The sequence below is a fragment of the Wasmannia auropunctata genome, unplaced genomic scaffold (assembly GCF_000956235.1).
Source record: "Wasmannia auropunctata unplaced genomic scaffold, wasmannia.A_1.0 LD335988.1, whole genome shotgun sequence".
In the NCBI taxonomy this organism is placed as follows: domain Eukaryota; kingdom Metazoa; phylum Arthropoda; class Insecta; order Hymenoptera; family Formicidae; genus Wasmannia; species Wasmannia auropunctata.
In genome coordinates, this window is record NW_012026902.1 from 1,092,753 (window position 1) to 1,105,665 (window position 12,913).

General features: G+C 41.4%; 2 protein-coding genes across 4 annotated transcripts in view; one reads left to right on the forward strand and one right to left on the reverse strand.

Moving 5' to 3' along the window:
* Positions 1–4,164, reverse strand: part of LOC105454155 (manganese-transporting ATPase 13A1) — a 6,620-nt gene extending 2,456 nt beyond the window's left edge. The window contains exons 1-13 of the mRNA XM_011696563.1: positions 3,456–4,164; positions 2,952–3,217; positions 2,638–2,866; positions 2,396–2,549; positions 2,179–2,331; positions 1,921–2,103; positions 1,715–1,852; positions 1,510–1,630; positions 1,257–1,411; positions 990–1,165; positions 671–910; positions 340–558; positions 70–259 (exon numbers count right to left, since the gene is read on the reverse strand). Of these exons, the coding sequence (XP_011694865.1) occupies positions 70–259; positions 340–558; positions 671–910; positions 990–1,165; positions 1,257–1,411; positions 1,510–1,630; positions 1,715–1,852; positions 1,921–2,103; positions 2,179–2,331; positions 2,396–2,549; positions 2,638–2,866; positions 2,952–3,217; positions 3,456–3,719 (2,488 nt within the window). The 5' untranslated portion in view covers positions 3,720–4,164. The remainder of the gene's footprint in view (positions 1–69; positions 260–339; positions 559–670; positions 911–989; positions 1,166–1,256; positions 1,412–1,509; positions 1,631–1,714; positions 1,853–1,920; positions 2,104–2,178; positions 2,332–2,395; positions 2,550–2,637; positions 2,867–2,951; positions 3,218–3,455) is intronic.
* A 1,417-nt stretch (positions 4,165–5,581) lies between these two features.
* On the forward strand, positions 5,582–10,276 carry LOC105454156. 3 transcript variants are annotated; one of them, XM_011696564.1, is made up of 7 exons: positions 5,582–5,667; positions 6,253–6,407; positions 7,974–8,063; positions 8,282–8,410; positions 8,557–8,706; positions 8,805–9,047; positions 9,309–10,276. In XM_011696564.1, exons 1-7 carry the CDS (start codon positions 5,638–5,640, stop codon positions 9,478–9,480), a joined length of 969 nt encoding a protein of 322 aa, XP_011694866.1. In that variant the 5' UTR covers positions 5,582–5,637; the 3' UTR covers positions 9,481–10,276. The 3 variants fall into 3 exon arrangements, with proteins under 3 accessions (XP_011694866.1, XP_011694868.1, XP_011694867.1); XM_011696565.1 differs by lacking the exon at positions 5,582–5,667 and adding an exon at positions 6,073–6,142; XM_011696566.1 differs by lacking the exon at positions 7,974–8,063.
* Positions 10,277–12,913: the final 2,637 nt, after the last annotated feature.

A 12,913-nucleotide genomic window follows, 5' to 3' on the forward strand; every position in this document is an offset into this window, starting at 1 on the left:
GGGGAGGGGGGGAAGAAAGAAAAATAAAAGTATATCTAAATTTTACCGCAGTCTCCTCTGTCAACTTACCCACTTGTGCGTGTTTCAAAGCTCCGACATCGTTCGTTCCGTCTCCGCACATTAACGTCGTATAGCCTAAAGACTGTAGCGATACAATAATAAATTCTTTTTGTTTCGGTGCACATCGCGCGAATATTACGACGTGTGGCAAGAGCTTCCGAAGGAGTCCCCGTTGTTTTTCCTTCAGATACGATAAACCCTGGAAAAGTTTATTATGCAGTAACAAAAACGATCGATGTAATTTTGACGAATAGAAAAGTTTGTTGTTCATCTACACACTTCACCCGTCACGCAAAGCGTGTGATCCTTCCAGATCTCTTTGCGCGATTCGTTATTTTTCACGCTCAGAGGAAGCCGCGTCGTTTTGTCTATGCTTTCCCACAACCATTCGCCATCCTCATCCTCGGTCAGAATAAGTGTGCTAGGCTTCTTCGTGAAATGTAGCTCGCGGCTTACATGACAGGCCGTTAAAGGATTATCACCTGTTATCATCACGACCTAAATAATTGAACTCATTCAGTTTTTGATAATTTTGTAAAAATATTTTATTTCGAGACAATTTTTATTATCTCGAAATATATACAACTTATGTAAAACCACGCATACGTACCGAATGTGACGAATTGACGATCTCTTTAATGCCGGATTTCGAGTCGGGTTTGAGAGGGCAGCTGATTATGACAAATCCCGCAAACGTGAGATTGCTCTCTAACTTTTCACGAGTTAATTCTCTTAAATCTTGAGAGGACAAGCTACCAGCAAGTTTTCGGTAGCCTAAAGCGAGTACTCTTGCGCCGCGTCGTGAAAGAGACAAATAAGTTGAATCGTAATTTTCCGGCACGGAAGATAACTGAAATGGTAGATTATATCGATAACAATAGGCATATAAAAATCAATTAAATCTGTTAGAAAAATGTTATTTCACTCACCATGTTCTTTACGGTTTCTGGCGCGCCTTTAACCGTAGCCACATAATGTATCTCTGAAGCTCCAGAAAGATTATATCCAGCCACAACGCACATTCTTTTCAAAGCCGATGAAAAATGATGCCTTTGTACGATTTTCAGCGCGGGAGATTTGCCCTTTTTGGGAATTACAGAGTCACCTAAATGGCGTATATTATACATATAGCGTGAAACATTCAGTTTCAACATTCCCCCATATATTAATTATATTATTTACAAATTTATACTTACCTTTCGTGAGATTCCAATTGATAGCTTTAAGAGTGGCCTTCTCTAACGGATCTCCGACGATACCGTCATCTAATTGAACAAGGGAATGGCATGTGGCGAGCACTTGAATGCTCTCCAGAGGTGCATCCGATATTTGAATCACGTCCGGCTTACCGCTTAAAAAGAAAAAAATTTAAGTTCGATTAAAGATTAGTATTTTTTAGTCGCACAAAAGATTATCTTAAGATAATAAAAAAAGATAATAGTTTCTTACTTGATACCCGCGATACCTTCGACAACCAAATTATCGCTGGTAAGCGTACCGGTCTTGTCGAAACAACAAATGTCGACCTTGCCGGCAAATGGAATTCTGAACGGTTCCGTGCAGAACACACCTGCAAAAATACATAGTAATTTTTATGCGTATGGTTTTCATAAGATTTAAACCTTCGGTAAAAGTATATGTCTGTTTTAAATACCTAACTTGGATAGCGCTACCAGAGACGCATTTACAGCCAGAGACAATTCTATAGGTAACTCTGGTGGTACAACGGACGTCAAAATCAATGTGCATTCCAAAAATAGTTTGTACTTGTTCCTCGTAGGATCTTCGCTGCCTAAAATCGAAATTTGCGCGACGTGTAAATATTCACCATCGTCCCCTTTACGTGCAAGATCGAATTACCTTTGATCCAGACATATGCGGCGGCAGCAATTGCAAAAATAAGCAGGAACAGAATGAAACCGAAAGTTTCTAAATTGTTGGCCGTAACGCGTTTAACGCCGAACAATATCGTTCTCAAAAGTTTGCCTTGTGACGTGGAAAAGCCGGTACGCAATACGTAGGCAATGCATCCATTATCGGTCGCTGTAATATCGCGCTATTAATATTGTAAAATGTAGGCGGGAAATGTCATAAAAAAATGAAATTTATTAGCAATACCTCGAAGACCGGGAGTATTTTTGCTAGGGGATGTATGCTGTACAACTTTTGTGCCACCGAAAAGCACGTGAAGTTTATCACTTCCTTCGATATCTATAACTCTACTTCCGTCGATATCTTCTACAGGCTCTTTCATTTGAGGTACAGATTCACCTAGACATTTTGAGTTGTTATAACTATAACGTCCGTGATTTAAATGTTACAAGCTTTTAAGTACCTGTCAATGTGCTTTCGTCAACCACGCACGGGCCTCGCAAAAGCAACATATCGCATGGCACTAAATTATCATGTTGAGGCCTTGTAATAGAGACAATATCTCCAGGAACTAGTTGGTCTGTAAACAACTGGCGCCATCGCCTATTTCTGTATACCTAAAAGTAAAAAAGAATAAGCGTGAATAAAATCCGCCAGTAGAAGAAAACAAGTTGCAAGCAGACAGCATGTCACTCGTGTTCATACCATTATCATGTATGGCTTATTGCCCATTTTACGAATCTCGGCCATATTTCTTAGTTGCTGTTGCACCAATGTACATTCGAACATGATAAGCATAATCAGTGTAAAGATACTATAATACCAATATTTATCTAAGCACCATAGTGCCACGCAGAATACTTGAAAGACGAAGAACGGAGCAATTGCGCGCTCTTTAAAGAGTTCCCAGAATTCGGGTACAACCATGTCCAATCTAGAATGAAAAAAAAAACAATATTTTTAGCGATGTAAAAAGTATCTTGCAAGGAGCAAGTGATACAAGAAATTATTCACTGTACTTGTTTTTCCCATATTTTCCTTCCGCTGCCTCAATTTCTTTTTGATCGAGATACCCTTTCCATTCACAATAATGTTTCACGGAATGATTGATCGGGAACTGCAACCCTCTGAATGACTTTTTGTCCGAGTCCCAGTAATATTTTGTCTTTTGAAAAATAAACCAAGGCTCTTGTTGATCCGTATGGCGTAATGAAATCAGCTCCGAGCTCCCGTTATTTGAAGTGGGAACTACTTTAACTATCCTGGCTTTGTACGGATCTTTTTCCTGGAATTTCATTGATAAAATAGAAAAAATGAATGTTGCGAAACAAAACGTGTTGAATTGATTCCATGCTCAAAGTGTGTCTCTTTCGCGATGTTCGAATATACTGCCGAGGTGTCACGTGACCGACCTAGCAGAAGACCGGCCGTTCGAATGGCCGCCACGTTACGCGACATATCGAGGCCACCGAAGGGCCACGTGCCCGTTATTTGAGGCCAATTAAAGGGCGACCGCCACTTACCGAGCTGCAGTTCAAAAACGTGTGGATGTGCACCGACCATTGACAGCATAGGCATAGAAAAATCTGCATCACGCCGATTGCCGCGATGCCCACCAGGCCCGCGTCATAGTACTCGTCGACGCCGTACACAAAGATCCAACAGTAGATCCACAGGGACTGCAGCATCACGAAGGGCAGGATGTAACCGTTGAACATCCATTTCCGTGGATTGTGCAGGCTGACAGACTGCACGAGTTCGTCTACCCGTGACGAGGTCGCCGCCATGATTACACCGCAACGATTAACAAGTCGTCACAACTAGCGAGAAATGTTTTAACGTCCGACAAACTTTAAGCACCATTCACATCGAGGGATCCCCTTTAAACACGCGCTTCGTTCGGGCAATATAAACGCGGGTTGGGCGACTGCGTATTGCACATGCGGCGATTCGAAGAGAATGAACAAGCCCGACTGCACTGCGGGGTTATGTTAAAATCAGTTGGAATGGATGAGAAGTGTGCCAGCACTGTCAGCACTGTCAGCACTGCCAGCTGCTTCAATGCGGCTTGACAGTCTTGGCACGGTATCTCTCAGTAGATAACGCAGTCCCGTACTAAATGCGAACATGTACTTCAAGCGCCATCATCAGCACCGTAAACATAACTCCAAACTAAAAACGAACATGGTTGTAAGACCGGTATATTCGAACACCGTTCACTTTCCTAAATCAAGCCAAATAAAAAAATTCGCGTGGTTATATAGCTTTATCTTTTCGAATTAGAAGAGGTTTTCTTTATCGATTGATTTACCTGTTAGTCGCAATCTATCTGTGATAAATATGAATAATCATTTAAACCCTTGTATTTTAAGAATATTAGAAGCATTTTTTATATAAATAAAAAATATGGATTCAAAATATTAGCAATGCATCTAACAGATTCGTCACAATTATTTATTACATTTCAAATAGAACCGCAGATAATAATAAAACTAAAATAATTATATAATTATTTGTCTATTCTCCTCCACGATTATAAAACTATTTTTATTTTAGATTACTGAATGTTCTGAGTGATAAGGAAATATAATTTTAGATTATGAAATTATTATTTGCTCAAACCAAATGTTTAAAATACCTTAATTCTTATAATATAACTTTACTTCCTGAACCAACTATTTTAAAACTATTCGAAATGTTTAGCGTACTTTCACTCAATCTTTAAATTTTTGACATTGTATTACGAGTGATAATCTGAAATTTTCACTAAATGATAATTTATCTCCATCGAAAAGCTTATAATGATAGATGCGTGTAATAACTCACGTGAAAAAAAAAAGAAATTTTACCAGCGATTTCTGTCGACTAAACGCTGAGCTTCAGTATAAGAAATAGCATTTCTCTTTCTCTTTCTACACGTCTACTAGCGACGTCGCGTAATCAAGATGTATCCGTGTCATCCGGAGAAAAACTCAGTTCACGCTGTCATAAGGTCGATGAATCCCTCGCCGCACGTATTCCAGTGAAAGTATGTGTCCGCCTACCCCACCCTGAGCCCCGCAGAAGTCGTGCACGTCGCCCGAGGAAGGGGCCAACGCACAGGTAATACCCACGTATCCCACGTTGCTAGGTAGACTCGCGGCGCGTAGAGCCGAATCGCGCCAGTGTCTGGACCCAGTGTCGTGGACACTTTCGAATCACGCTGGCCAAAAGTGGAGGAGACGTCCGTTATGGTTTGACCGTACTCTGGCGTAGTCTCTGGTGCGACAGCGAGCTTACGCGCGTTGCAGCTACAGTAACGTCTAGGAGGAAGACGGGTGATCTGCAATCCCTGAATTGGATTGAGTTTCGCCTTCTTTCGGCTTAAAAGTTCGTAAAGTCGACGCGGATCGAGATACGGCCGACGTACGCACGAGCTGTCGCTTATCTGAAAAATTCGAAGGTATATCGAGCGCGAGACTCAACCTTTGATTTTTATCCTTAACGGGACTCTCCTCTCTCGGTCTCTTACGATCGTCCTGCAGAGCAGCGATTCCGGGTCGGGTCGGGTTATCGTTTATCAGCGGTGACATCGGCACGGCGATTGATCAGCACGCGATGCCAATTAAGTGACTTCGCGGCCTCCTTCCTGCCGAGACACCTGCCGTGCTCACCACAGGAGAGAAGGTTCTATCACGGAGGGGTGAATCATAACGATAGATCGAAATGGCGTTCGCGTGGCATCTAATATCAATCGTAAGTGGTCGGTCCAATCTAACGTTAAGAGTAATCACACCAATGGCCTGCGGATCATTGCAGAATACGCAGGAAGCTGTATTTAAATCTGATGTAATGTTCTTTCCATTAATTGCAAACGCACGCTGCGTATACCTTTCTAATCGCGGTTTCCATTGACTCATCTTCTTGATTAATAACTAACGCTCTTTTTATCTGCCGATCGAATTACGTGTAGGCTGAATCAGAGAACCGATTAATACCGTCGCAAAAAGCACGCGTTTGTACTATGCAGGAAGTATCCCGATAAGCGATCAATTACAAGCCGGTGCAGTATTTCACAATAAGTGGTCCCACATTTTACATACATAGCGCTTAGTCGACACTAGTGCTGATCTCGTGCTTCAAGTTTCATCGTACATTTGATCACGAATGCAAAACGTATGCGCTATTACGTTGGGATACACGGTGGGAATATTTCGCGTAGAGAATTTAAGTAAACAAAAAATTTTTAAATTAAAAAAATTAACATTTTTCTAATTCCTCGAAATTAACTCGTTTCTTTACGAATTTTATTATAATGCATGCATATACATGTATCAACAGTTTTTCTTGATGGTCACCCGGGGCGAACCTTGTACGGAGTACGGATGTCCAGGACGGCCGCAGTACGAACCCTTCGTACCCGCGCCTCCAGGACTCACCCCCCATTGCGCGCAGCCGGGGCAGACCTTCTGCGAAACCCCGGACCATTATCCGCGGTAAGTGCCTTAGGGCTCCCCTTCTCCCTTCCTCCCCTCTGCCCTCCTAAAAATATCTCTGTCGAGCCGGCGACGAGGTAACGCAACAAGTGGAAATCTGCGACGATCCGGTCGACCCATTTCCAATTGTTGATATTCCTTTCGCCGCGTCCACCGTGTCCACCTTCCGCCTTCCTCTATGCATACGAATCACCGACGCCGCAAGTCAAGAAAAACTTTTGGAGGGGAAAGTCCGCTATAACTCTCCTCTCCTCGGAGGAGGAGAGGTGAGAATCCGCCGTTTCTCGAAAGCATCGAAGTTTGCCTTAACAGGCTTGCACAATCAATTTTATGCCGGAGCGACTCTCGCCCGTAAGACGATTCTCGTTTTATAAGCGCGATCTAGCCTAGAAGAACTTCCAGCTGCGCGCCGCGGTAAGGGCTACAGAAATGAGACGTTAGAGCGGCCGCGATTACCCTCCGCTTGCTGTTCTCATGACACATATGCAAGTCGTGCTACGAGAGTCGATTTCCCAAATCTCCGCGTTGCACTTTCACGCTCGAGTCCTATCCCGAAGATGTTAGGTAGAGTTACGTAAAGTGAGCGGTCGCTATAATGTAAGAACGTCCGTGAGATCGTTGCTCAGCGTACCATGACCGTGGCCTTGACGCGGTCATACGTTGTCGGATAATTATTGGGCCCGTTACAATAGTTGCCAAACGCGAGTCCCGTCATACCGAAAACACCGGGGCGCCTCCTTCTTTCTCCTCCACTGGACAAATCGCTCTTGCGAAGTGACCTCAAATATTTGCATGGATGACACTCGTATCGAGCACTCGCGAATCGCGTACGTTTGAACAAGTTTGCAGAAAATAAATAATAAAACGGACGATTGCGTAGAGATAAAACGGCGGAATTTTACGCGCAAAACACAAACTTTTTTTTTTTAACAATTCAGATATTTGAAAATATTTCTGATAATGCTTTATTTCGTCTCGTGCAGTTGTAAAATCTTTTAGCGCCATGTAGCGAAATATAAGATTTAGAGTTTCGATAAGCGGCGACGATATCTCATCGGTGAACAAGTTGAATAATTTTTACAACTGGAGAAACTTGCGACTGCGACAGCTGTCACTTCCGACAATTACGCACGTAGGAACGACCCGAGCAACGGTCAATTAGACTGTCAGAAATATCAAATTGCTGACTCGAGTCGGCCTATCGCTCACGGCGTCGCGCGCGTGTCATTTCGCCCGCAAACAAACACGCCGCATCTCGCCTCGCTAATGCTTGCTCAGGCCTAACACAGTTGCGCAATGCACCCAATTGAGAACGCACCTGCGTAAATAATCTTTTGTCAACCTGGAAGAGAGACGAATCTCGGTCGTTCGACCGAGCGACAGAATGACCGGGCATCTTTGATACGCGTTGCGAGATCTCAGCTCGCGCGCGGGGCCAAAGGTCGAATGCAATTCTCGAAGAGAATTGCATCGCTCGCTTTTTATCAACGCATTGTATTCCGTCTTCGGGAGAGGTAACGGCTTCTTTCTTTTTTTTTCATTTTATTTTTCTTTTTTTTTTTATAGCCAACTCATCAAGTTTCTCGTCGACAAATGCAGCTTCGACTTTAACACCGCGTTGCAAGATGAATCTCGCGACGATTTCAACGCTTACAGGTATATTTTCAGTACAACTGGAATATCGTGATACACATAAATATATATATATCGAAAAAAAACTTAACATGGCAAAAGACTCAGATAAGTTAATAATGAATAATTTAATAATTTATATAGTTAGATACGTTGATGTATAATTAACCATTAATATCACTAATCGTAATACTACACTAATTTGATTGCTATCTCCGTACATCCTTATTATCATTTTTAAGTTCCCCCCCGGATTATCAAGGCTATGATTATCCACGGCAAGACGATAGTCAATATTACACGCAGTCTCCTCCGAGAGGAGAGCCAGCCTCAGTATATGGACCTCCGTCCAATAGTAGCCGTTATCACGGGTAAGGCTCATCACGCATACGCGTGTCGAATTACATCATCTTACATCATCTGTACGAGATGAGACGAAAAGACAAACTTAAATAGTGATACAAGCGAAGTAAAATATTAGCATAGAAAGTTAGATTTTCAATTTGTCGTATTGCAGTTACAAATACTCTACACCGTCACACTCGCAAAGGTATCCTTTTCTCCCGGAAGTAACGCTGAAGTACCATCACAATGTCCAGCGACAAATCGATCGTGCTTATTCGCAGGAATCCGTGTTTGGACCGAATCAATCGTGGTTGACGAATAGGTACGAAATTTCGCACGGAGAAGTTAAAACGATTGACTTCTTCTTGCGCGCGCGTACGCGTTTAATATATTTATGTCTTATTTTATTAAATATAACAGATATTCGCGAGGCGACAAGATAGCGCCGCGAAGTTATAGCGTGAACCCGTTATTGGGGTACGCGAAACTTAAGGGCGACCGAGTAAAGAGGCAGTCGGATCCGGAAGTCATCCCCCTGTGCCCCACGCAAGCGCAGTATATCGCTCCCCGAGCCGCTCTGAACAAACAGGGCAACTGGATGTACGTTGTGAATCTTCCTGGGCAAAACAAATACACGCAACTTGTCAAAAGCGAGAAATGCTTGTAAGTGTGTTTGCAGAAAATTTGTCGTAAAGATAAATCTAACACGGGACTCCGGAGAGAATACTTGTAATATCTGTAAAGCTATATCGCTCTAATTTAATTCGCGTTTCACCTTTTTAATTTGCACGTTCGTTCTAATAAAAGTGACATTAACTCACGAGAGGTCATCTTTTTACGTCACATCGGAAACGATATCATTATCGAACTGGAGGGAGACTTGTGAGAACTGAGGCGATACCAATCCTCTCGCTATGCTTTTAGGAATGACGTGTGCAACGGTATATGCTCCATCCCGGAGGGATACAGGAGTAGGTGCCAGCAGCAATTTGTGCAAAAGAGACTAGTCGCGCTCGAGGGGAGCGGGAATCGACTTTACACCGACTTATTCTGGTTTCCGCACGGCTGCTCGTGCCAGATCGTATCGAATTTCTGAGGACACGGCGACTCACGGCGTCGCGCTATGGCGTGTGAATGGGGGTATATTTTCAGGGGGTAAGAGCGTTATTAAACACACGCGGTCGTACATGTCGTTCTCTTCACGATCGTAATTCTGCGATGCAGAGCGCGCCTGGAAATGGGGCATTGAAAGTGAGTACCGATAATGTAGCGTTCTGTGAACGGTACTCGAGCAAGTGGTGTATCGCGACGCGTATTACCAGCGGTGTAAGACGGAGGCGGATATTCGTTATCAGCATATCGTTAATTGCCATTATTAATTGCAAACCGCAAACGGCATAATTCAGTTAAAATGCATCAATAAACGCTCTCAACGTGCTTCTTTGCGGACAAGCGGAGAATCTCTCGGCGAGAGATGTCGCTGTGCCGATATTCATAATTCTATATACTCACTCATTTAGCGTAGGATATAATATAATATCTATACAATAAAATTATATAAAAGATCCGTGTATACACGGATTTTTTATAGACTTTTATTGTCTACAGTAAAGCCATCTAAAATATTCCTTATTTATCTTTCGGCATCCTCAATTGCCGATTCGCCAAAAATTTTACAGAGATAGATTGCGCAATTGCGCGCTATTATTACAGATCATCAATTTTACATATAGTTTTTAGTATATGTTACTCTCTTTCAGGGATGAGAACATCACTTTAGAAAAGTAACGCGTTATCATTATTGTTACTTCAAAAATAACGATTCGTTACTTTTTTGTAATTCTAAAATAAGTTTAATTAGATTTTAAATTTATATTATTTGATAAATATTATTAAATGTAGTAAATATTAAAACTTTAAACTCTTTAAACTAGTCTATATATTTTCTTTATATTACTTATTTTTATAGAAAGTTAGATTACTTTTATTGTTATATATTTTTGAAACATTAATCATTAATCAACATTAGTGCATTCCAATATTCACTATTAGTACTATCTATAGTAAATCTATAGAAAATCTATAGTATTCACATTACTATAGAAAATCTATAGTAATGTGAATTATAGACTTTAATATTGGTAGTGACTATCGAAATGTAACCTATAAATATAGAGACAAAATATTTTTCAAATTAATTAAAATTCTATTATAAAATAAGAAAATAAAAGTATAAAAATGTAACGACGTTATCATTACAAATAGAAAAAAGCAATAATCGTTACTGGAAAAAAAATAATGAAACCAGTAACGTTACAAGTAACGCGTTACTTCTCAACCCTGCTCTCTTTTATTTCAACGATATGTGAGAATTTTATTTAGGGGTATTTTATTTTGTTTCAACAAATAGTTGTATCGCCATGTATGATTAAGCTTATTTATACAATATAAGCATTTTTCTTTAGTGGAGATTGAAAAGGGACGGCGAAAGGCAATCTCTAATTACGTAATAAAAATTTAAATCTGGATCTGTTATACGCGCTATTTATACACGAATAAATGAAGACAATTTATTTGCTATTGCGGTTCATTGATATCAATTATTTTCAGTAAAAAATTATCATTTTACTATGTAAATCATAAAAACTGATTCCATAAAGAAACAAGGGATTGTTGTTATAAAAAATATCTGTGAATCTTTGAAATAAATTATTATTCAAGATTACACAAAATGGACAAGCGCCGATTGTTATGATGACTTATCATAACTTATCGTACTAATAACTTATCGGCTCCTTCACCGGTTGCGTGAAACACGATATTACGGTTCTAATCGTGACATCTTATCAAGGTGGATATACTAAATGTTCGAGGAATGCGAAAAGAAAAATTCGAGAAGGTATAAAATAACGGATCTCGATTTCACAACTTGTGCAAGTTAGAAAAGGACGGACGGACGAACGTAAAAGAGGGATGAAGGCCGAGTGACGAGAGACGGGATGTTGGGGGAGGAACTGGAGGTCAAACACGCGCAAGTTTCGCGCGGAAATGTTGCGGGGTAACGCGACACCCTTTCCGCCCAGTTTCCTGACGATTTTCGCGAGCCTGCGGAGCCCTTACCGTAACGTTGATACGACTCTAAATGCCGCACGTAATTTTCAGTAGACAGCGGTTATATTTTTGATGGTAATACTTAACGGCAGCATCTTATCTGTTCCAATAGCAAGTTACGTAACAGACGTGCAAAATCATACTTTTTGTGTATAATTTTTCACGAAGGTACCGAGCGTTATTGCAATAGACACACTAAAAAATTGTCGCTGAAAAGCACGTTATCGAAAGAGAAAAAGAGAGAGACCATTTAGCGCGAATTTGCTGTAGAATTCCGTTCTGCTTGGAGAAACCGCGCTCTCTCGCACGCACCCACTCGCTCGCACCTGCTCGAGAGCTGCCACCCCGATGTCCCCCTCGGCACCCCTTCGCGTCCAGCGCAAAAAGAGGGGTGAATTGTAGGTGTACGTACGTGCATATGTACGTACATAAGTGCAACGCGGTTGCACCTACACGCGGTTGCATCTATACGCGTGCACTTGTACCTTACGCGTTTCCCTCCACTCGTGCGTGACAGAAGTGTCTGTACACATGAGGTGGATGGTAGGCTACTTGAAGGGTTTCCGTTTATATGCACGCGCATAAGCGTGTGTGAGCTAGCGACGGACGAAGGGGCCTTCCGCAGAGGAGCGAGGTCGTTCTGCGATAGCGTATGTACGTATATATATGGAGCGAAGGATAATGTATTAATTTAAAAAAAATTCTTGTCGGATATTTTCAAAATTTTAAAAACACTTTATAATTTATAATTATTTTTTTACGTTTAATATTTCGCGTTTGATCCACTGGTCCATAATCGGAATCTATAAATTGTGGAAGTATCACGATTTTTTTAAAGATAATAAAATATTTGTTCATACTCGCTATATACGCTATAAAAACGCCAAATGGTACCACGATAATTTACTGCGGTTTGCCTCGCATCTGGAGCCTCGGCGAGATTAAATCGAGATTCCGAGCCGATTCACGGCATCCAGATGTCACGTTTCAGGAAGAGGAAGCCCACCTTTGATCCATACCAAGTCGCAAGATGACGAGCGAAGCACATGGACCACGTAAACAAGACGTGAACTTGTTTACAAAAATGCATCGAATGTATAAGTAGAAAAGCTTGTTACGCGTCACGTATATATATGTGTACGCTATTAATTCGGAGGGAGACTTCATTAATTTCGATTTAAACGCGCGAAATCGTATTCTCTAAATTTTCTGGAGTGAAAATACTGCCACTCAAGTGGCCGAGTGGCAGTATTTTCAATCTTTTGGAGTGAAATTCACTCCAAAAGAGTGAAAAGTCACTTCAGAAAATTTAGAGAGTTTTATATTAAGTGACCCATTTCTGCTTCCGTGTCATTTCCTGGGCAATCAGATAGGTCAAGTTTGTCAACTTATTACGTTTGGCACAGCGAGGGACGAAA

Excerpts from the sequence above, each read along its gene's own strand:
- LOC105454156 (XM_011696564.1), top strand. The coding sequence starts at position 5,638 with ATGGCGTTCGCGTGGCATCTAATATCAATC. Across the intron at positions 5,668-6,252 it reads CGTGGCATCTAATATCAATC|TTTTTCTTGATGGTCACCCG; the intron begins GTAAGTGGTCGG and ends ATGTATCAACAG. Across the intron at positions 8,707-8,804 it reads CAATCGTGGTTGACGAATAG|ATATTCGCGAGGCGACAAGA; the intron begins GTACGAAATTTC and ends TAAATATAACAG.